Source organism: Eptesicus fuscus, chromosome 23 (genome assembly GCF_027574615.1).
Source record: "Eptesicus fuscus isolate TK198812 chromosome 23, DD_ASM_mEF_20220401, whole genome shotgun sequence".
In the NCBI taxonomy this organism is placed as follows: Eukaryota; Metazoa; Chordata; class Mammalia; order Chiroptera; family Vespertilionidae; genus Eptesicus; species Eptesicus fuscus.
Genome location: NC_072495.1, coordinates 3,899,494 through 3,922,271, shown reverse-complemented (window position 1 = coordinate 3,922,271; position 22,778 = coordinate 3,899,494). Strand labels below are relative to the sequence as shown.

The 22,778-nt window shown below is 48.0% G+C and overlaps 2 protein-coding genes and 2 pseudogenes across 3 annotated transcripts; 3 read left to right on the top strand and 1 right to left on the bottom strand.

The window, feature by feature from the left end:
• Window positions 1-5,269: 5,269 nt before the first annotated feature.
• On the top strand, window positions 5,270-5,355 carry LOC114231974 (small nucleolar RNA U13; annotated as a pseudogene).
• Window positions 5,356-16,716: 11,361 nt separating this feature from the next.
• On the top strand, window positions 16,717-18,583 carry LOC103287257 (cytochrome c oxidase subunit 6A1, mitochondrial). The gene is made up of 3 exons (XM_054712493.1): window positions 16,717-16,863; window positions 17,004-17,146; window positions 18,309-18,583. Exons 1-3 carry the CDS (start codon window positions 16,761-16,763, stop codon window positions 18,390-18,392), a joined length of 330 nt encoding a protein of 109 aa, XP_054568468.1. The 5' UTR covers window positions 16,717-16,760; the 3' UTR covers window positions 18,393-18,583.
• A 1,107-nt stretch (window positions 18,584-19,690) lies between these two features.
• On the top strand, window positions 19,691-19,785 carry LOC129148243 (U6 spliceosomal RNA; annotated as a pseudogene).
• Window positions 19,786-20,966: 1,181 nt separating this feature from the next.
• On the bottom strand, window positions 20,967-22,771 carry TRIAP1 (TP53 regulated inhibitor of apoptosis 1). Of its 2 annotated transcripts, none has more exons than XM_008142780.3 (2): window positions 22,580-22,771; window positions 20,967-21,930 (listed from the first exon to the last, which is right to left on the bottom strand). In XM_008142780.3, exons 1-2 carry the CDS (start codon window positions 22,760-22,762, stop codon window positions 21,847-21,849), a joined length of 267 nt encoding a protein of 88 aa, XP_008141002.2. In that variant the 5' UTR covers window positions 22,763-22,771; the 3' UTR covers window positions 20,967-21,846. The 2 variants fall into 2 exon arrangements, with proteins under 2 accessions (XP_008141002.2, XP_054568705.1); XM_054712730.1 differs by having other exon boundaries at window positions 21,862-22,029.
• Window positions 22,772-22,778: the final 7 nt, after the last annotated feature.

Genomic DNA, 22,778 nt, shown 5'->3' with positions numbered 1-22,778 from the left:
TCAAATTTCCAGGCTCTCCCACCCCCTCTGCCACGCTGAACCCTCCCCTTGCCATGTTTCCCCTCCTCCAGGATGCCTGAGCCCATCCAGGATGGACGTGTTGTAGGCTGTGGATGGGGATGCCACGAGGAGTTACACTTGAGAAATAACCTCAAAAATGCCTTTGAAGGGCCTGGAAAAATAGGCACACCCTTTAGCCCAATCACGCCACTGCCGAGCTGGGAGGACATTATTTGATACAGAGGAAAAGATGTAAATATAAAGTGCTCATCTGAGTCCTTGGTAATCACAAAAGCTTAGCAACAGCTTAGCCGTCGTTTAGGAGGAGAATGTTTGAGTGAAGGCTTTCCTGTTTGTTTGCAAATGGTTTATAATAACGTGGAAGGGCACATGGAAATACGTGAATGAATAACAGGGAAACACACATTTATATACATAAGAAAGAACGGTGTAAAAACCCCAAAAAATCACTCCCTTAAGAAAACACTGCAGAGAAGCGTTCGAAGTTTATATGCTAAAATGTAAACAGTGGTTATTTCTGAATCGTAGGGTGTGAGTGGTATTTATTTTCTAACTTTTCTACAAATGTATCATTTGTGTATATTTTTTGTTCGTATTTTTAAGTTAAAAATATATTTAGAAAGAAAGCTAGAAGGAAGTAAGCCAAAATGTTAAGAGTTCTTGTCTTTGGATGGTATAGGCCCTATACTATAGGGGATTATATTTTCAACTCTGTATTTCTTTAATGGATTTTGTGTTTAGGAACATTGTATTTTCTTTCATGAACATATATTACTTAGAATTATATATGGCTAAATGACATTATAATTAGCTAGGTTTTTTTTTTAATTACAAATATAGCATATGCTCACATTAAAAGAAAAATTCAGTCAGTATACAAAGGTCTAAGATGAAAAGTAAAAGTTCCTGAACCCTCAGGCTCCTTCCCCAAGTAACTGTTACCAGTTGCCTGTCTGTATTTCTAGAATTTTCTGTGCATATCCACTTAGATATGATTATCCATATATTCTATGGGTATATATACATATGTGGAGAGAGGAGGGGTAGAGAGATTGAGATTCACACAATATAAATGATTCTGAAACGTGTTTTGTCATGCAATGATGTTTGGGTATCTTTGCATGGATGATATTCTCCTATAGTTCCTACACCACGTTTCCTCTGTAATGTCACAGGATGATTTATTTAATTCACCCCTCACTGATGACCCTGAGGGTTGGTGATGAAGGTAAGGTTTTTGCTAACGTCTGCTTTTATCAGCATGGCTGCAGTGAACATGCTTGTTCATACTATGCACCGCTCCCCATGCACGTGAGTGCACCGTGGGATAGCATGTTAGATGTGGAGTTGCGGGGGCCCAAGACATTGCTCTCCAGTCACACAAATATGTCTGCGTGTAAACACACGTGCAGAGACAGACACATGGAAGGAAACCTCGGTAGTTAGGTTGTGCCAAAAGGATCCGTGCAGTATAAGCAACAAACAAGCAAACGAAACACACACGAATGAAAGTGGAAAACTTTGTCTGGCAATAAGCCACCAAGGGTGTGCACCTACACATTCCCGGGGCCACGGTGGTTTCAGACGTCCTTTTCTCTGTGTTTTACACTGAATAGGAGTTTACTTTCTACTCAGGAAGCAATATCACAGATATTATTAAAAGGCAATACACAGTCCTTGTAATTAGCCGAAAAGAAATGTTATACAAAAATGTTAATGCTGTCCCTCTCCCCCAAATCCAACCCCGTAGGTTAACAACGTTCAAGGTCGGACAAGCCTGCTTCCCTATTTCTTTCCAGAGCGTGTTATTCGCACCCCAGAAAGGAAATCCTGAGCGAAAGACCTTTTTAAGGAAAGTTTTTCGTTGTGGACGTTCACAAAGCCTCCCCAGCGGCCATCCTCCCTGCCTCCCACCCCGCCCAGCTTTGCCCTCTTTCCACGTCCCCACGCCCGCGGGCCCGCTCCCCCGGCACCTGCGCCTGGGCCCGGGCCGGCTCCGCAGAACCGAGGCCAAGCCCAGGGAGCCCGGCCCGGCCCGGCCCGGCTGGGGAGCGGGGCCCGCCTTTCCCCGGAGTAATTAAGAGTGAAATCCTCCTCCCCGTGACCTCGGCGCTCCGGCCCGGCTGATTTACACATGAAAGGGCCACCGAGGGCCGGGCTTTCTCCTTTTCACAGTCACAATGAGGAGCGGCCTATAAATAAAGCCTCTGAGAAACAAGAGGCCTCAAAAATGTCTGTGTGTGTGTGTGTGTGTGTGTGTGTGTGTGTGTGTGTGAGAGAGAGAGAGAGAGAGAGAGAGAGAGAGAGAGAGAGAGAGAGAGGGCGCCGGGAAGGAGGAGGGTGAACCTGGGACAGCCTAGAGCAGCTGGTGTTCATTGAGCGCTTACTGTGTGCCAGGCATCAACCGTGCGAGACACTGATTTCACAGATGAGGAAACTGCGGCTCAGGGAGGGCAAGACCTGCCCAGGTCCCACTGTGAATCGGGGGAGGCGCGGACTCAGGAAACGGATGAGCACAGGATGCAAACGTTCTCTGTCTCTCGGGATTGTTCGCTGGACTGCAGGGCTGTGACCTGCAAAGGGAGAAGGTTACCCCACGTGAAGCATCCTGCAATCACCTTGGCCTTAGAAAGGTAAAATAGTGTAAAATACGTACCAAACAGCCAACACCAAGGAGCCGACACTACGGGCCGGGCCATGCGTGGGTGAGGCCCTGGGCCTCGGGGCCTCTGTGCGCCCTTTCCTTTAGCAAAGGCCTCTCCTTCTTCACCTCTGACCCTCAGGCTGGGGGCTGACTCTGAAGAAATGTTCACTTGCTTAAATGAACGAATGAACTAGATCATTCTCTCTGGACCTATTTCTCCACCTAAAAATGAGAAACTGATGAAACACCAAGGGGAACGTCTCCCAGTCACCGCCTCCAGGAAGCCTCCGGGTTCCCTCCCACTTCCAGGTTAGATCAGGAGCCTCTTCGGGGCTCCCAGAGCCAAGTGGTATTCCCATCCCTGCTCTGATCAGCTGTGTAGTATTTGTCTGGTTCTGCATGTCCTTCGGATGAACATTCAAGTTCTCCGCAGCAGGACCTGTGCCTGCTCATCTCTGCACTGCTAGAGCCTGAATAATAAATTAGTGCATTTGTTAGTTCTGGTCTGAGTTCCAAAGTGAATCCTGCTGGTGTTGGCTGGAGCCAAGTGAGGGTCTGAAGCAGCAGAAAGAGGCAGAACCAGAAAATCCCTCGGCGCAGAGATGAGTTGAAAGGCCTGACTTCTGGAGCATGAAGAAAACAATCCTGCTGTGACCGCGGCAGGAAATCCTAGCGCCGTCCTGCACCCCGCCTCCCCCCCCCCCCCAGGAGAACAGCCAGACTCTTGAGGGCAGATGGTTTGGGGTGGTGGTTCGGGCAGCACTGGGGAGTGGCAATCTGCCTGCACCTGTTTGAAGCTGGGGCGGGGTGGGACACGTGGGGTACATGGATGTGGTCAGGTCCCCAGCTCCTCTGCTTCTTAGCTGTCATCCAGCCTCACCACGCCTCAGTCTCCACATCTGTGAAGTGGGTAGGGAGTCTAATTATACCTACTTCCACACGTTCATTGGGAAGGCAAAGGGACATATGAGGTCAGAGTGCCTGCTATTGCGTGGCCGCTCAGAAAAAGTTTAACCCACCCGACATCTCTTCCCTTTCCTCCCAAATGTTTTCACTCTAATGAGAGCGGCCACCCTTGAGCTCCTAATAGTCATATTAACTATTCCTAATGTCTCCTGGGTGCCTGCTGCGTGTCAGCACTGTCCTGTGCACTGTACATGTCTGATCGCACTTAATCTTCACAATCGCCTTGTAAGGCAGCGTTGTTATTATTCTCATTTTCCAGCGAGGAAACGGGTTCAGAGAGATACAGGGACTTCTCTGAGATCACACAGCCTGCACGTGGTAAACCTGGGATGTGAGGCATCTGTTGACTTTAGGGAGCCCCACCATCCCCGAGAGGGCTGTTCCAAGGCAGACTGCTGGGCCCCACCCCCAAGTTTCCGATGCAGGGAGTCTGGGGTGGAGCCTGAGAACTTGTATTTCTAACAAGTTCCCAGGTGATGCGTTGCTGCGGGCCCCGGAGCACACGCTGAGACCGGCGGCCTACTAGCGAGATTTCCGCACAGCCATTACCCCGGCAGGCATGTTATGTCACGTCCCGCCTATTACAATGGGCTCAATTCAAAGAACTTGAAGTCTAGTATAGTTCACTTAGCACTTGGCACATCCACTTTCATCCATTTTAAAGGTGCAAAAAATAACTAGAAGCTATAAATGAGCAGGAAGAAGGACAGAATTAGCTCTGTTCTAACCCATTACTTACAGAGATGGCTTTTTGTTAGACATGATTGTATAGTAGAAGCTTTCTGGATTAACTAACTCCCTGGATTAAGACGTTACTGGAGCCCTAGCCGGTGTGGCTCAGTTACTTGGGCATTGTCCTATGCAAGGAGAGGTTGCTGGTTCATTCCCCATTGCTGACTTGATTCCCATCTGGGCTGGAGGCTGGATCCCCGGTAAGGGGCAGCTGACCAGTGTTTCTCTCTTTCTCTCCCTCTGCCTCTCTAAAATCAATAAAAGTATATATTTAAAAAAAAAAAAAGTAAAGTCAATTAAAAAGAGAGAGAGAGAGAGCCCAGCTGGTGTGGCTCAGTGGTTGAGCATTGACCTATGAACCAGGAGGTCAGGGTTCGATTCCCAGTCAGGGCGAAGCCTGGGTTGCAGGCTTGATCCCCAGTAGTGGGGCGTGCAGGAGGCAGCCGATCAATGGTTCTCTCTCATCAATGATGTTTCTCTCTCTCTCTCCCTTCCCCTTTCTCTCTGAAATCAATAAAAATATCTTTTAAAAAAAAAAGAAAGATGGATGGATGGATGAAGCAAAGCCCCTGCTTGACCCATGATGGCCATGACATATGAGCCAAAAATCAACTTTTGTCGAAAGCCGCTGGGGGTGGGAGGAGTTAGTGGCGCAGACAAGTAAAGACTACTCGGTAGGGATGAAGATGAAATTCTGATAATCTGGACAATGAGGACCTTCAGATCCACATCATCTTTTAAGAAGCCCAAACTAGAATTCAGGGGAGCGTTTCGTGCAGCAAAGATGCGGGGGAATGCCAACCAGCTGACTCAGATCAGACTCAGGGAAAAGGCTTTGGCCTGACATCAGAAGATTGGTGAGTTAATGTACAGCGACGGGTTTTTAAGTTAAAATAGAATGTTTAGATCCTTTTGTAGTTCATGAGGGGGACTCTTACGTGAGATGTGCCTCCCTCAGACCTTGTTAGGAAATGCACATCACCTATCTGATATTTAAAAAAAGAATATATTTATTTTTTAAAATATACTATATTTCTATTGATTTCAGAGAGGAAGGGAGAGGGAGAGAGACAGAAACATCCATGATGAGAGAGAATCATTGATCAGGCTGCCTCCTGCACGCCCCACACTGGGGATCGAGCCACAACTCGGGCATGTGCCCCAGCAGGGAATGGAACCGTGACCCCTTGGCTCATGGGTGGACGCTCAGTCACCGAGCCACGCCGGTCGGGCAGTTTCTCATCGTTGAGAAGTTCAAAGCCAACATTCTCCTCCTTAGGCAAACGGACAGACATTCATAACCCTGTGCTCTATTTCTGGGTGTTCATAGACGATGCTTTTGAGCACCCGCTGGTGATTCCTCAGCAGAGGGGGACCCATGGAACCCTGAGTGGGGAACCCCTGCGTTCAAGGATCCCGTGTTAAATGTAATGCGAATAACAGCAACAACAGTAAGAATGGGGCCCAGAAGTTTTTGGACGCTCACTGTGGACCAGGCACTACGCTAAGAGCTTTACCCCATTTCATCTTGTCACAGCCCATGACGCAGCCATGATTGCTTTCATCCCTGTTCTGCAGAGGAAGAGAATGAGGCTGACGGGACTACACCTGCTCAGGCCACACAGCCAGAAGGTAGGGTCGTTGGTTTCCCATTGAGCCTTGTAGACACCAAAGCTCCCACCCGCTCCCACCTCCGTTCCAGGGAAGTGTAATCACATGACCTTCACGTGGCTCTTTCAAGGCCAAACTCAAGTGGCTGTATTTGAAGAACATATTCCAATGCTGGCAACCATCATTCACTCACTCATTCACTCATTCATTCAACAATCCGGTTTGAACACCTCCTATGTGCCAGGCACAGACTGGCTAATGGGGGATGATAGTGATCATGATCCTTGCCTTCAAGGAGCCCCATTTTATTTATTCATTTACTTACTTACTTATTATTTATTATTTTTATTGATTTCAGAGAGGAAGGGGAGAGAGAGAGATAGAAACATCAGTGATGAGAGAGAATCATAGATCGGCTTCCTCCTGCACACCCCACACTGGGGATGGAGCCCACAACCCGGGCATGTGTCCTGACCAGGAATCGAGTCATGACCTGCTGGTTTATAGGTTGATGCTCAACCACTGAGCCACGCCAGCCGAGCAAGGAGCCCCATTTATTGTATTTTATTTTTTTTTTTTATATTTTATTGATTTTTTACAGAGAGGAAGAGAGAGGGACAGAGAGCCGGAAACATCGATGAGAGAGAAACATCGATCAGCCCGCAACCACGGTACATGCCCCCGACCGGAATCGAACCCGGGACCCTTGAGTCCGCAGGCCGACGCTCTATCCACTGAGCCAAACCGGTTTCGGCGAGCCCCATTTATTGTATCACTGCTCTGATGCCTCCCACACCAGATTCATGGTGTGAGCTGTTACAGTGCAGATTCTCAGGCCCTACTAAAAACTCTGAATCAGATTCTCTGAGCTTGGAGCCTGGGAACCTGCCTCGTACAACTCCCCAGATGACTTACAGACATTGAGGTGTGGGAACCCCTGGATGAAAGGTAAGGCGACCTAGACAAGCAAACAAGCAATCATTACTTAGAGAAAAGTGTTCTATACAGATTATGGGGGTTGCCAGGGAAGGCTTCTTGGAGGAGGTGAGTAAGAGTGAAAAGACCAATAAGAGGGGAAGAGACACAGCCGGGATGAAGCCAGTGTCTGCCCTTAGGGAGTTCTCAGTAGGGGGAGGAGGGCAAGGGGCAGAAGGGGGAGCAGCAAAGCAAAGTGGTGGGCCCAGGGGGCTGTGGGAACTCGGAAGAGGCCCCGATGCAGCCTGAGGAATCAGGGGGACTCGGGTTTTCCAAGGCTTTCTCAGATACAAGCTTCCGCACCATCCGCTGTGGGATGGAGAGCACGGGTGTGGAAGGGAATCAGGGCCGGCCGGGAGGAGGTGTGGTCTCCCAGGACGTTAGCTGCCTCTTATCAGCCGACTAATGGTGGGCGGAAGCCCAATCCTCCCTCCTCTAATCTGGATGCTGTTTTCACCTCCATTGTCAATGCTAAGCCTTTGTTTGTTTGAACTAAGTCCTTCTATCTGGAGTCCTCAGTGCCAGCAGTAAATGGTGACATTTGAATAAGCGGAGAATTCCTTTGTAATGGGACCCGGAGAACACCTGCTTCCTTAGGCCCGCCCTTTCACCGAGGAGTCGAAGGAGCTCTTCCTTCTTGGAATAACCTTCAGGCCACACTGGGACTCATCCTCAGGGGGTGGGGGGGTCCTAGGACTCTGCCCCTGGCCAGCTTGGATTCAGATCCCCTCACAGCCACTTTCTGTCCCCTTCCAATGCCTCAACTTCCTCCTCTGACAAAGGAGGCTAGTAATAGTACCTACTATATATGTCCACGGAGCTGTTTTAAGAATGGAATGAATTTTCCCATGAAATGCTTAGAAGAGTGCCTGGCACACAGTAGGACTTCAGAAAATACTGACTAACCTCCACAGGCTGGGCTGGGTGAGTATCTTTTTGAAAAGCTCACCCTCAAGGCCTTTGAGGGGCCCCTCTGCCTCCCTGCCATGTCTGGCCTTTGCCTGAGCCTCTCCCTGAAACCACTTGGCATCTTTTCATCAACCTGCAGCCCTTGGACCAAATGGAAACAACAAAGCTTTTCGTAGGGAAAAGAAAAAGAAAGAAAATGTTGGGTATTATTCAGGCCCCAGGAAGAGTGCAACGTGTTGAAGATACAACAGCAAAAGAGAAGTTAAATGTTCTTATGTAACAAAGTAAATTAGAGAGAAACAACACCACCATTATGATTTGTGCTATTAAAACATAAGGTACTCGCTCTAAAGGAAGAAGGCTGATATTTCAGGGGGAAGCACACTACGGGGCTGCAGGGGATGCGGCTCCGGGGAGAGGGCACACAGCTGCGCAGCCCGGGGGGGACGAGGCTGCGACCCTCCTCACTGAAGGGAGGAGGCCCCGAGGAAGCAGATGACTTGCCCGAGCGGCGCACAGGGACTGTTGGAGGCAAGATGTGAACCTGGACTTGGTCTGATCAGAAATTTGATCAGATGTTTTCATTTCACATCAGGGTTCAAGGTCATTCAATGTTCACAAACTTGAATGAAGACCTAAGGTCGGGTTTAAGCATGAGAGCAGCCTCCATCATGGCGAGGTTTGAACAGGCCGCCTCTCCACCAGAGTCATGTGAGCCACCCTGGCCGGTAGCTCAGTTGGTTAGATCTTTGTCCCGATAGCCGATAGCCAAGGTTTCAGGTTCGATCCTTCATCAGCACACACCCAAGGACAACCAGTGAATGCACAAATACGAGAACAACAAATCGATGTTTCTCTCTCTGTTTCCCTTCCTCTCACTCGCTCTCTAATATCAACTTTTTAAATTGTTTGTTTGTTTACTTTCCTCCTTTCATTCTTTTTTAAAAATACATTTTTATTGATTTCAAAGAGGAAGGGAGAGGGAAAGAGATAGAAACATAAATGATGAGAGAATCATTGATTGGCTGCACCCTACTGGGGATCGAACCCGAAACCTGGGCATGTGCCCTTGACCCGAATGGAACCCGGGACCCTTTAGTCCGCAGGCCGATGCTCTATCCACTGAGCTAACCCGGCTAGGGCTAATGTCAATTTTTGTAAAAGTTAGTGAAATGCGGAGTGGGAGGGCACAGCATGAGCAAAGGCCCTGAGGTTGAAAAGGGTTAGCATATTTCAGAGACGGAAGGCCAGCTCACGCACGCACGAGGCATCCTTAGGAAAATGGTTGAGGTGGGCAGTGGTTGTACCTTTGAGGACCTTGGAGGCCAGAGTAAGGCGTTTGGGCTTTATCCTAAGGGAACAGGCAGCTGTTGATGGCTTGCAAAGAGGGGAGGTGGTCTGGTCAGATGTGCACTTCAGAAGGATCAGCCAGGCTGCTGTGTGGGGAACAGACTGGAGATGGTGAAGCTGTAAGGACAGCCCAGCCTGGAGGCTACGCAGTCGTCCAGGGGAGAGAAGAGTGGCCATGACTGAGCAGGGATGGAGAGGGTTAGAGAGAAGGTAACCCCCACCCCACGCCACCCTCCCGCCACAAGAAAACACCCTCTATTTATCAAGGTCCTCATCCTTTCTGCCCCTCCCTAAGAGCTCCCAGTATAGTGTTGGTTTTAAAGCCCCGTTTGCACAGGTTTTCAGTGACTCAGAATGCTCTTGAAAAAATAAAATAAAATAAAATAAAGGTAAAATCCACTTGGTGCTTGATTGAATGTGAGAATGAAAGAGGAGACAGTAAGAAAAACGGACTCCTAGTTTGTTAGCTTGGGGACTGGGTGGGTGGTTATAAGGCTACCTACCCTATGACAAGAGACGCCTGGAATGAATAGTCTAGTTACTAGACTCTAGTAGGAGGGCCAGGCACGGAGACAGCCATCCATCTCACACGGTGCAATGAAAAGTGCTAAAACAGAGACGCTGCCAGGCCTCTGGGGGCAGGAAGGGGGGAGGGATAGATTCCGGTTGGGGAGCCTCAAAGGGTAAAGAGATCACAGTAGATGGGCAGCTGGAGAGAAGCAGGAGCCAGCAGACCGGGAGGATGGCGACCTGACATGGATGGTGGAGAAGGCCTAGATGGCTGACACATAAAGTGGGTGGAGGTGCCCCTGGAGGCCCTGCCTGCCCATCCAAGAAGTCTGCCTCTCTAAGCGGCACTGCCTCTCTAAGCCACAATGGCCCTGCTGTGTAAAATGGGGTGCTAACACCTCTCCCTCCCCAAATCAAAGAGCTACTGGGTGGGGGCAGTTAGTCACCTGCCAAGTGCCTTGCCCTGTGAGGTATGTTATGAAGATAAATATTTTCAGGACAGCCTCTCTCTCTGTCTCCCTGGCCCAGGGGGCCTTTCAGTCCCTCCTCTCTGCTCCCCATTGGGGGTGGGGGGAAAGGTAGAGTTGGAGGGGCATTCTCTAGGAAGAGAAGGTGTCTCTTCTTGTCCTAATCTAGGGAAGATTCAGGAGAAGTCTCAGGGGCAAGGCCTTAACAAGGAGTCCGGCCTGGCTCTCTTTACCCGCCTCGCAGGTTCCGCCACCCCTTCCTTCAAGGATCCGGATCCTGAGACCAGATAGCCACGTTGAAGGTCCCAGGCCGGGCTCATCCCTAGCCAGACTGGTGGGCCGCGCCCGCACATGTGGAGCCTGCCACCCACAGGCAGAGAGCGGTACTGCAGGCGCCGGGGAGCACCCCATCCGGCCACCCTGCGGCCGTGTCCTCAGGGCCTTTCCTGCGCCAGGCTGAGGGGATCCCTGCCGCCCCGGCGGGGCTTACAGTCCAATGCGACGAATACCAGCAACTTCATAACCTGCTTTTTGGTGAATGTCTTTGTTCTTTTTAAAATTTAAATATATATACTTTTTATTGATTTCAGAGAGGAAAGGGAGAGGGAGAGAGAGAGAGAAACATCAATGATGAATCATCCATGAGCTGCCTCCTGCACGCCCCACACTGAGGATGGAGCCTACAACCCCGGCATGCATCCTGACTGGGAATCCAACCCTGACCTTCTGGTTCATAGGTCGACACTCAACCACTGAATACATCTGTTCTGGACACAAGTAATATATATTCATTGTAAAAAATTTTTTAAAAGAAAATTAAAAGCCAGACATAACTTTTTTTTTTATAACTTTTTTAAAAAATATATATATTTTATTGATTTTTACAGAGAGGAAGGGAGAGGGATAGAGAGCTAGAAACACCGATGAGAGAGAAACATCGATCACACCCCACTGGGGATGTGCCCACAACCAATGTACATGCCCTTGACCGGAATCGAACCTGGGACCCTTCAGTCCACAGACCGACGCTCTATCCACTGAGCCAAACCGGCTTCGGCCAGACATAACTTTTGTTAACATGTGAATATAACCCTTACAGTATTTTTCTATGCATTTTACAAAAATGAAAACATACATGTCATAATATTTTGTAGCCTGCTTTGTTGGGTTTAACAGCTTTATTGAGATACATTTCTCATACTGCACAGCCAATTAAACATGTTCAGTGATTGATTTTATATATAGAGAGAGAGAAGAGAGAGAGAGAGACATTGGTTTGCTGTTCCACTTATTTATGCATTCACTGGTTGCCTCCTGTATGTGCCTTGACTAGGGATGGAACCTGCAACCTTGGTGTATGGGGAGAGTGCTCTAACCAACTGAGCTACCCGGGCCAGGGCCTGCCCAACCTGATTTTAACGGAATGTAGCAGTAGACGATGGGTAATGATATGATATGAATTGCTGCTATTTGTTGAGCAAGGGACTAAGTGTTTTTACACACATCATCAGTCTCCCCTCAGAGCCTTAGAAGGAGGTGCTATGGTTTCCCCATTGATGACGGTGAGGCAAACGTGTGAACGAATCTTCGAACAATGCAGGCAACGCCACAGGATAGAACGATTTATTACAGGGCTATTGACTTATGGGAATGTAGGGTTGGCGCAGACAAACGCCCAGCAATTCTGTACAAATTATTTTCTGCTACCAGGCCCCTGTTACAGTACTTTTTAAAAATGGTACAACTCAGGTACTAATGATTGACAAGACCAAGGGACAAAGAATTCAGTACGTACCAGGTGCCATACCTCCCGCTGGTCTTGTGATGGATGGTTATAATCAATACTATAAGAATAGCATGTATCTCATAGGAGTGTTGTAATGACCAAATTAATACATGAGAAGAGCTCAGTACATAGTAAATGCTTAATAAATGTTCGCTAGTATCTTTTATCCTGTTAAATCCTTGTAGTAACTTCAATTCACCAGTGAAACTCTAAGAGGTGACTTGACTTGCCCATGATCCATAGCTAAGCAGCAGACCTGGGACTTGAACTTGATGCGAAGGCCCATGCTGAACTGCCTCCCGTTGCAGAATCCATCACGCAGGTTTAATAGCTGTTTACTTGTCAGTCTCTCCCTCTTGGTTGGGTGCTCCATGAGGGTCACTGCTGTCTTGTCACCCCAGCCCCAGGACACATTTGAGACCCTAATTGAATTTATGATGCTGAGCGGCTCAGACGGTTATTTAGAGGGCTGAGCGGTGGTCACAACACCCTGGCTTCCCCTGCAGCCTGCATGGAAAATGCCTCAGGGCCTTCTCCTCGAATTCGTCTCTTAGTGGACAATATTCACTGGTCCAGGAAGCGGAGGCGCTCTTCGCTGGGAAAATCCACAGTAGAAGTAGCAGACAGGAGGCCTCAGATAAGCTTCCCCCTAAGCAAGCCCTGTCCTTGGCTCGGCAGCCTCCCCCAGTCTCACTCCGACGCCTCCCCCATCAGTGGTGCCCATAGTATTGAGGTGCCCACACACCAGCTCCCTGTTTCAAGGAACTCGAGCGTCAGAGAGAGCCTTAGTGGGTTCGGTATGAGTGTAAATATCACCAGCTGCCAGAGAGGATGACGTCAAACCCAGGGCTGGCTGGCCATGGCCTTGGGGCAGCTCCCTGCACACAGAGGCCTGATGCCCTGGGAGTCACAGTGAAGGAGGGGGAGGGGCAGCACAAGCTGGGAACACGTTTGATGGTTCCGTCCATTATCAAGGATCTCATGACTCGGAATATTTTTCTTTGCAAACTCACTGAAGTCAGAAAGGGAATAGTTTTCCTTTTCTTGCTGTTCCCGGTTCAGAGCATCTGAACAGCAGGAGCTTGACAGGGTGCCCTCTTGGAGTTGATATCCTTCCAGCTAAAGCAAAGTCTGTATGGCTTTGAGGTTAAAAACATTGATTTGAGCCCTAGCCGGTTTTGCTCAGTGGGTAGAGCATCGGCCTGCGGATCGAAGGGTCCCGGGTTTGATTCTGATCAAGGGCAGGTACCTTGGTTGCAGGCTCCTCCCTGGCCCAGACCCTGGTCGGGGCTCGTGCAGGAGGCAACCAATGGATGTGTTTCCCTCACATTGATGTTTCTCTCTGTCTCTCCCTCGCTCTTCCACTCCCTAAAAATCAATGGAAAAATATCCTCGGGCCCTAGCCAGTTTGGCTCAGTGGATAGAGCGTTGGCCTTCGGACTGAAGAGTCCCAGGTTCGATTCCGGCCAAGGGCACATGCCCGGGTTGTGGGCTCGATCCCCAGTAGGGGGCGTGCAGGAGGCAGCCAATCAATGATTCTCTGTCATCATTGATGTTTCTATCTCTCTCTCCCTCTTCCTTCCTCTCTGAAATCAATAAAGAAATATATATTTTTAAAAAGAAAAGAAAAGAAAAATATCCTCGGGTGAGGATTAACCAAACCAAAACAAAACATAGTTCATGAAGGAAGACATACAATAAACCAATACATATTTAATATGTCAGATGGTGGTAAGTACTATGAAGATAGATAAGGCACAGTAAGGAGAATAAAGTGTCAGGGTTGAGAGGATTGTTTCATTTCGGGATAGTCTAGGAAGGCCTTTCTGATAAGATGACTTCTGAGCAGACCCTGGTTGAAATAAAGAAGCAATTTATGGGCTCTCTGGAGGTGAACTCTTCCAGACAGAGAAATGAGCACGTGTCAATGTCCTGAGGCAGGGGAATGCCTGGAATGTTCCAGGAAAGGCAAGAAGGCCAAGTAAGCTGGAGTGAAGTAGGCAAGGGGGTGGGTAGAAGGGAGGATGTCGGAGAGGTGGCTGGGGGCAGGGTGTGTAGGGCCTGGTAGCCTACTGTAAGGACTTGGACATTTACTTTGAGGGAGATGGGAGCCATTGGAAGATTTTGAGCAGAGAAGGAAGAGGATCTGACAGGCTTAAAGGATCCCTCTGGCTGCCATGTAGAGAATAGACGGCGGGGGGACCAGGTAGCAGGGAGACCATTTAGGAAGTTGATGCAATTGTCCAAGTGAGAGATAACACTTTTGATTAAATTAGGAGCCATAGGTAGTAAGAAGGGGTCAAATTTTGGATATGTCTGAAGGAAGAGCTGTCAGGATTTGTAGATGGATTGTAGTGTGTGGGGGGAGGCGGAGGGGGAGAGAAGCCAAGGATGACTCCACGTGTTTAACGTGAGAAATGGAGTGGCCATTTACTGAAGTGGAGAAGTCAGTTTGGGCACAAAATAAGTGCTCAATAACTATTAGTTATTTTTTTTTTTTGTATTGGTGATTTGGGTTTCCTGGGTTGTCTAAACTCAGTGACCCAAGGCTTTGCAAATGCTGAGCATACCTGGCAATGACACCGTAGGCGTTATGCCTGAGCATGAACTCTGTGCCAAGCGCGATAGACAGGATCCTTACTTAGCAGTACCACCCTGCACACATAAGAACGCCCCCTGAGCCGAAACCGGCTTGGCTCAGTGGATAGAGCGTCGGCCTTCGGACTGAAAGGTCCCGGGTTCGATTCCGGTCAGGGGCGTGTACCTTGGTTTCGGGAACATCCCCAGTGGGGGGTGTGCAGGAGGTGGCTGGTCGATGTTTCTCTCTCATCGATGTTTCTAACTCTCTACCTCTCTCCCTTCCTCTCTGTAAAAAATCAATAAAATATATTTTTTTAAAAAAAGAACGCCCTCTGAGAAAACCAATATTTGTTGAACTTTTAATATATTTCAGGCATGGAGCATTTTTCACTTAATCCTGTCTCCACCACTGGAATGTAAGCTGCAAGAGAGAGATCTTATAGCTCTGGTGTACTACTGCGCATGCCTGGAACACGGTGGGAACACTAGTTAATATTTATTAAATGAAACTTATTGTAGATGGAGGTTGAATAACTTCCAAAGGTAGAGCTGTGTCTCAATAAATATTTGTTGGATAATAATTATTTGTTGGATAAAAATGAGTGTTACATTCCCATTTAAGAAAAGAGGAAACAGCAGGTGGCAGACGAGAGATTTGAACCCAGGATTTCCTGATGCCTGAACTTGAACCCTTTCCAAGGCCACACTCTGGGGCCTCATACACACTCTGGTGACTCTGATTATACAATGCAAACCCCAGACTACCCAGAGAAAGATCTAATGCTCGATCAGACTGTGAAGCTCTAGTAACATGATCCTAAGTTTTTGTATTCATGAAATGCACGACCTTAAAGTATTCATTTTATCTAACTTGACCAAGGTCACACAGATTGTTAGGGAAGAAAACAAGATGGGAACCCAGTCACCCAGTCTTCCCACACCAGTGTCCCTGTTTGTTTCCCTATCCAGGGTTTCAGGGTTTCTTCACCTGGGGCACAAGGACTGTTACAGGTCTCTGTACTTTATCGTACCTTCTTCCCACAACATTGTCTGCTAAACAGTGTGTTCTTAAGAGCAGGTGCATTTTGGGGGGGAAAGGGTTCATAGCTTTCATTACATTCTTTGTGTGTGTGTGTGTGTGTGTGTGTGTGTGTGTGTGTGTGTATATATATATATATATATATATATATATATATATATATATATATTTAATTTACTTCAGAGAGGGAGGTAAGAGATAGAAACATCAGTGATGAAAGCGAATCATTGACTGGCTGCCTCCTGCACGCCCCCTACCGGGGATCTAGCCGGCAACCCGGTCATGTGCTCTTAACTGGAATTGAATCTGGACCCTTCAGTCTGCAGGCTTGACGCTCTATCCACTGAGCCAAGCCGGCTAGGGCTTTCATCATATTCTTAACGGTGCTTATGTTCAAAAAGCTTACTTTTATCTCCTGTACCTATTTTCTTAAGCTTTTATTTTCATTTTTTAGATGAGTGGAAGGAAGAAAAAGGAAGGAAGAAATGATGGGGGGCGGGGGTTGTTGAGCCAGAATATAGCAGAGGCCAATTTTTCATTCCGTTGCTATTCATTCACTCATTCATCGGCAAACGTTTGTTGAGCACCTGCCAGCTTCAGGCACCATTCCAGTCTTGGGATGCTGTGGTGCTGGCATCAGGGTTTACAGCCTATCAAGGGAGACAGACATAATAACGACAATGACGACGACTGTGTCCCGTGCCGTGAAAAAATAACGTGGGGCCCCACCCGGTTTGGCTCAGTGGATGGAGCGTCGGCCTGCGGACTGAAGGGTCCCGGGTTCGATTCCGGTCAAGGGCATGTACCTTGGTTGCCAGCACATCCCCAGTGGGGGGTGTGCAGGAGGCAGCTGATCGATGTTTCTGGCTCTCTATCCCTCTCCCTTCCTCTCTGTAAAAAAAATCAATAAAATATATTTTAAAAATAAAAAAAATAACGGAGGGTCAAAGATAAGTGGTTTGTGTTGTCCACGAACTCCAACGCAGGGAGTGACATGGGTGCCGGGTGCCCTCCATACACCTTCCCCTCGCGCTCAGCTCCTCGGGAGGCGAGTGCGCAGGCTCCACGGTCAGGCACCGCCCAATAGGAACTTCCTTTGAGGTGGGGTCCCGCCTCCACAGCGCATCCTTCCGCTTCCGCTTCCGGCGTTGCGGAGGTCTGGGTGAAAAGATGGCGACTGCGGCGGGGTCTCGGGTGTCGGGGCTGCTGGGTCGGTGGCGGCCTCAGCCGGCGCGGCCCATGTCGAGCGGCGCCCACGGCGAGGAGGGCTCAGGTACGCGGGCGGCGGGCGGCGGGCGGCGGGCGGGCCTCAGCCGGGGCGGCGGGGCGCGCGGGCCTGTGACCTTGGCTGGAGGCCGGGGGAGGGGAGGCGCGGACGGGCCCCCCGCCGGCCTCAGCCGCTTGCCTCCGCAGCTCGCCTGTGGAAGGCCCTCACCTACTTCGTGGCGCTCCCCGGGGTGGGGGTGAGCATGCTGAACGTCTTCCTCAAGTCGCACCAGGGAGAGCACGAGAGACCCGAGTTCATCGCCTACCCCCATCTGCGCATCCGGACCAAGGTACGCCCCGCCTTCTCTCGGAGCGTCCGCTCTCCTCTCATCGCAAAGGCCCTCGTCCAAGTCCTTTGTTTTCTGAAAGCGAGGACTCCATTCCGAGCGTCTAGTTTCTCACTAAGTAATCACCAGTTATTTTCTTCGGTTTCACGGAAGGGAACCTGAGGAGCGGGTAGGGGATGAAGAAGGGGGTGTCACTTCTCAGTTTCTTCTTCCAAGTCCTGCAGTCAGTGACTCAGTTTTCCTCCTCTGATCCAGCCCACCTTCTGCCTCTGACTGTTCTGAAACAGCTGTCGTTCGTCTAAAACGTGTAGGTGTGGGAAACTTGCTTTGATTGGCACGTTCCCCCTTCTAAAACCTGGGCACCTGGCAGGTGCCATTTGCATAATAGAGAGACTGACACTTCCCATTCTCCTTTAGGCTGCATATCTTCTCTGCTTTGTTATGCTTTGGCTGTTGATGTAGCTATCATAATCATTTGCTCTCCGTTGTTTGCTGTATTCGTAACAAGAGCCCCTCTGGTTCTTACATCACTTAGTCCAGGTAGGACTGGCCTCATAGAAATTAAGCTAGGTTCTTAGATTCAGAAAGAATTTTTTTTTTTTTGAGTCTTTGAGCCCCACTCCCACCCTCGTACAGTAGAAGTCATACAGCAAGGTTTTTCAACCTCAGTACTATTGACATTTAAAACTGGATAATTCTGTGGGGAGCCGGCTATCCTCAGTTGTAGGCTGTTTAGCAGCATCCGTGACCTCTACCCCCTAGAGGCCAGTAGTACCCCATCCTGCCTCAGATGTCTCCAGATATTGATTGCCTCGTGTCCCTGGAATGGCAAAATCATCCTGGGTTGGAAACCACGATCCAAGAGCAGTGCTTTTCAAAGGTACCATGCGAGTATCTTCTTCCCGTACCACCTCTGCCAGTCCCATACAGGTGATTTGAGGGTTACGCTTTCATAAACACAACACTGATATGCCTACCAGGGAGAGGTTTATGAATAACAAACTTAAGCTTGCTTTTCCTGCTACCTACTTTATGCCAGTAGTTGAAGGACTAATTTCCATGTTGTTTTATGTATTATCTGTCACTTACCCTATTTTAAGCAGTTCATGGCAGTGCGGTTTCTGAACTTTTCTGGAATGTCCTAATTGACATCTTCACTCCACAGCCCTTTCCCTGGGGAGATGGGAACCATACTCTGTTCCATAACCCTCATCTGAATCCGCTGCCAACCGGCTATGAAGATGACTAGAGAGAACCTGGACCACTACCCAGTGGGGACCACAGCACTGGTTTGGACCACTCTGCACACGGACCAGAAAGGTGTATGGGACCTTAAGCTGACTGCTTTCCTGATGTAAAATGATGACTATAGAGTACACTGATCTTCCATCTCTGCTTATGGCAGGAGATGCTTAAATAAATAACTTAGGTTGGCCATAAGCTGAGAGTTGCATTCTTTGGTGGTGTTTCTCCCTCGGAAATTAGCAGTAATGTTATTTCTGTTGCTGCAATGAGGCCTCTGAATAATGGGGTTTCTGACAGGCCTGTCTTTGGTTTCTTGGCCTCGGGTCTGTAACACAAAGCAAAAGGAATGGAGCTAAGTATCCAGACTGGGTCCTGCGTGGCCAGCAGAATGGCTGCAGTTTCATTTAAAAAGGATTCTCGAGAGGAAGTGCTTCCTGTATCTCAGCATTTTCCTATCCCTTTCCGTCAGCATTTGCTGCAGAATACTAGTCTGGAGGTGTCAAGTTCTCACCTTGGGGTCATCTCTCAGCACCCTGAAGGTTGTTAGGGTCAAAAACCTTTGGGAAAATAAAGGCAGCTTCTTTAAGTAGCTGAGATAGTTGGAGGGTGAAGTCAAAATAGCATGAGGAACAACAACAAAAAGTATTCTCTCAGTAGCAATTACAGTAAAAGAACGTGGTTGGCCTGGAGCTCATTTTATTCTCAAGGCTCAGCCAGTTTTATGGTAAGATTCGGGAAGTTTCAAGGTTTTGGTGTTAAGACATATAGTAAACTGGTGCTGCACAAAGGTGAGGCACATAGAAACGGGGTGTGAAAACCATTTACAGTTAAGAAAGAAGAATCCTTGTTATCTTGGCCATTTTGTGATCTAGCCATATCCTGTGCTTCCCCATAGAACTGTTGTGCTTGTGGCCAGTGTGAGTTCAGGACAGATGGACTTACCTTCAGCTTGCTGTCTGGCCTCCCTCAGCTGGGTTCTGAATATCTCTCATAATCCTCGTAGAATGGACATTAAACCGTCAAAATATAAATGCAGAATGTTTTGGAATGACATTAAGGACTGGTCCTATTAAATATGAAGTAGTGTGCTCGCTTCAGCAGCAATGTACTAAAATTGGAACGAGTCCTGTCTGGTTTGGCGTAGAGCGTCGGCCTGCAGACTGAAGGGTCCCAGGTTCGATTCCAGTCAGGACACATGCCCAAGTTGCAGGCTTGATCCCCAGTGTGGGGTGTGCAGGAGGCAGCCGATCAATGATTCTCATCATTAATGTTTCTCTCCCTTCCTCTCTGAAATCAATAAAAATATATTTATAAATAAAATAAAATTGGAACGATACAGATTAGCATGGCCCTTGCGCAAGGATGACACGCAAATTCATGAAGCATTCCATATTTATTTATTTTTTAAAATATATTTTATTGATTTTTTTTTAATATATATTTTATTGATTTTTTACAGAGAGGAAGGGAGAGGGATAGAGAGCTAGAAACATCGATGAGAGAGAAACATCGACCAGCTGCCTCCTGCACACCCGCCACTGGGGATGTGCCCGCAACCAAGGTATGTGCCCTTGACCGGAACCGAACCTGGGACCCTTGAGTCCGCAGGCCGATGCTCTATCCACTGAGCCACACCGGTTTCGGCTATTTTATTGATTTTTTACAGAGAGCAAGGGAGAGGGATAGAGAGCTAGAAACATAGATGAGAGAGAAACATCGACCAGCTGCCTCCTGCACACCCCCCACTGGGGATGTGCCCGCAACCAATGTACATGCCCTTGACCGGAATCGAACCTGGGACCCTTCAGTCCGCAGACCGACGCTCTGTCCACTGAGCCAAACCAGTTAGGGCAAGCATTCCATATTTAAAAAATAATAAAATAAATATGAAGTAGTAATTGGTAAAGTGGAGAGAACAGAATTTAGGCTGCCTTTAAATCAAGTTTCAGACTATTGCATCAAATTACTCAAGATAAGCAGTTGTGGGAACTACAGAACAGTGGTCGCCAACTGGTGGTCAGGAAGGTTGGTGACCACTGGTTTAAGGAAACCTTTGGAGCAGCGGTTGCCAGCTGGTGGTCTGTGAGGTCCGAAAGGTTGGTGACCACTGTTATAGAGCCGTGGTCGGCAAACTGCGGCTCTTTGGCCTCTTGAGTGTGGCTCTTCCACAAATACCACGGCCTGGGCGAGTCTATTTTGAAGTGACGTTAGAAGCAGTTTAAGTTTAAAAAATTTGGCTCTCAAAAGAAATTTCAATCGTACTGTTGATATTTGGCTCTGTTGACTAATGAGTTTGCCGACCACTGTTCTAGAGTATGGAAGTGCTCACCTGATCCTGACTTAGTGCCATTCTATAAACATTTAAAAATATTTGTGTAGCCTACTGTGGAAGTACATCTTTAAAGTCAGTGAAGTTTCTAATTGCTATGCCATACTGCCTAAGTTCGATAAATCTACACTTTTTCCTCACCTTTATATTATAAAACATAAAGCCCTCCCTTACCCCATGTATATATGGGATATGTGTGATACCAGGGTAATAGCTATTCTATAAAGTGCACAGAGTTCAAGGGTCAAATAATGATAGAAACTAAATGTTACAATTTATTCCATCTTCATGATTACAGATATTACAGGGCAGGGTGGATAAACACAAATAAAGCAGATTCCTTTCTTCCCTAACCAGATACAGTATTTTGGCATTTTCATGATATACAGGTTGACTTAATTCATTGACTTAGCTTGAAAGCTGGCCACAGCAGCAAATCTTTGCAATTTAGGATCTTCCTCCATAGCATACTCCAAGGATCTTAATGACTGAACTACACTATGAACTCCTGAAATGGTGTTCGCTCTAACATTCTTGAAGCTTTAACATCTTAATCTGAGATCTGACACCTCTTGTTAAGGCTGGGAACTGTTAAAAGCTTCCTCTTGGCTAACATAGTCCACCATTGCACAAGCTTAACAGTTAAGTTACTATATAAAAAAATAAAACTCCCAAGCATTGATTGAAACATACTGGGATCCCTTTTCAGAGCGTTAGCTCCCTGAGAGAAAAGAGGTCCTAACCAGTTGCTTCCATGAACAATGACCACAGTACAGTATCTCTAATGTCCTTTGAGGCATATAGTAACTCAAGGGGTCAGGCAACCATGATTATCCTGACAAGTTTATCAGTCTTTAGATACAGGATATATAAAGCTGATCCCAGATGAAGTATTGCAACCATAATCCCAAGAAATCATTCCGTTTTAGCACAGCGAGTTCCTGCGAGATGTCAGAGCAAGTGAGAAATCATCCCAAAGTAAACAGTGGTGGTTCAAAGTGAGAGGAAACATGTAGGAGGAAAATAAGTCCTCATTAATTGATGGCTATCTTCACAGCCTTAATTGACAAAACCCAGAGGGCTCAAATTTCCTGATTTGCGGAGTCAGTTTTCAAGGTGACTGTCAAGGTCAAGAAGAGCTTTCAGGCTTGTCTCTGCCATGGCCCATGAACTCCAGTCCTTCAATGGGAATCTCCTTCTCCTTTATTGCTTTCTGATGGGAGAAGACACATTATAAAGGTCAATATGAAGCTTACTGGCTTTGAGCAAGCCTCACTTTTCCTGTCTGCAACTGGGATAAAGACAGCAACAACTGGAGAGAGGGAGAGAAAACAGGTCAATAAAGGATTTATAACAACCAAAAATAAAGCCCTCCATCAGGCCAATGAAGTGTTTATAACAACCAAAAATAAAACCCTCCATAGTATCTTAACAGGCCAGAGAGAGGCTAACACCCAGCCTCACCCCCAAACAATAATAGTGGAAAAGTGCACTACCGCAAAAAAAAAAAAAAAAAGGCAACTTGATTCTAGTGAACTTGGCCTAACCACTTCCTTTTTCTGGGTGTGAGTGTTCCATTTTTCAGTTAGAACTACGCCCACTTGGCAAGTTTAAGATGAGCACCAAGTGAACCAAAGATGTTACTGTGCTCCACAAGAAGTAAAGCACCACAAAAACATTTAACTTTGTCATCTGGAGCGATCCCAGGCAGCCCTGGTGGTGACGGCCGGGAGAACTGCCACTGGCCTCAATGACAAGGCTTTTCTCCACCCACCCGGTCCCAACGCCCGCAAGCCAGGAGGCGCGAGGCCGGGGACACGCAGAGAACGCGGGGCCCGGGGCAGAGCGAGGCCGCAGCTCACCTGAACGCACTGCTGGTAGCGCTTGAAGAGGTCGGTGCACGGGTCCCCGGAGCTGTCCCCCTTGAGGAACTTCTCGGCAAACCAGCGATTAAAGCACTGATCATACTCGCGCTTCATGTCGGTGCAACCCTCCCCTACGCTGTTCATGGCGGCGGCGGCGGCGGCGCACTCTGCTGTCGTCATTCCCAGGCGCGTCGCC

Coding starts and splice junctions, on each gene's coding strand:
- LOC103287257 (XM_054712493.1), top strand. CDS start 16,761: ATGGCGACTGCGGCGGGGTCTCGGGTGTCGGGGCTGCTGGGTCGGTGG. Junction 16,864..17,003: donor CCACGGCGAGGAGGGCTCAG/GTACGCGGGCGG, acceptor TTGCCTCCGCAG/CTCGCCTGTGGAAGGCCCTC. Junction 17,147..18,308: donor ATCTGCGCATCCGGACCAAG/GTACGCCCCGCC, acceptor TTCACTCCACAG/CCCTTTCCCTGGGGAGATGG.
- TRIAP1 (XM_008142780.3), bottom strand. CDS start 22,762: ATGACGACAGCAGAGTGCGCCGCCGCCGCCGCCGCCATGAACAGCGTA. Junction 21,931..22,579: donor GCTACCAGCAGTGCGTTCAG/GTGAGCTGCGGC, acceptor TTCTCCCATCAG/AAAGCAATAAAGGAGAAGGA.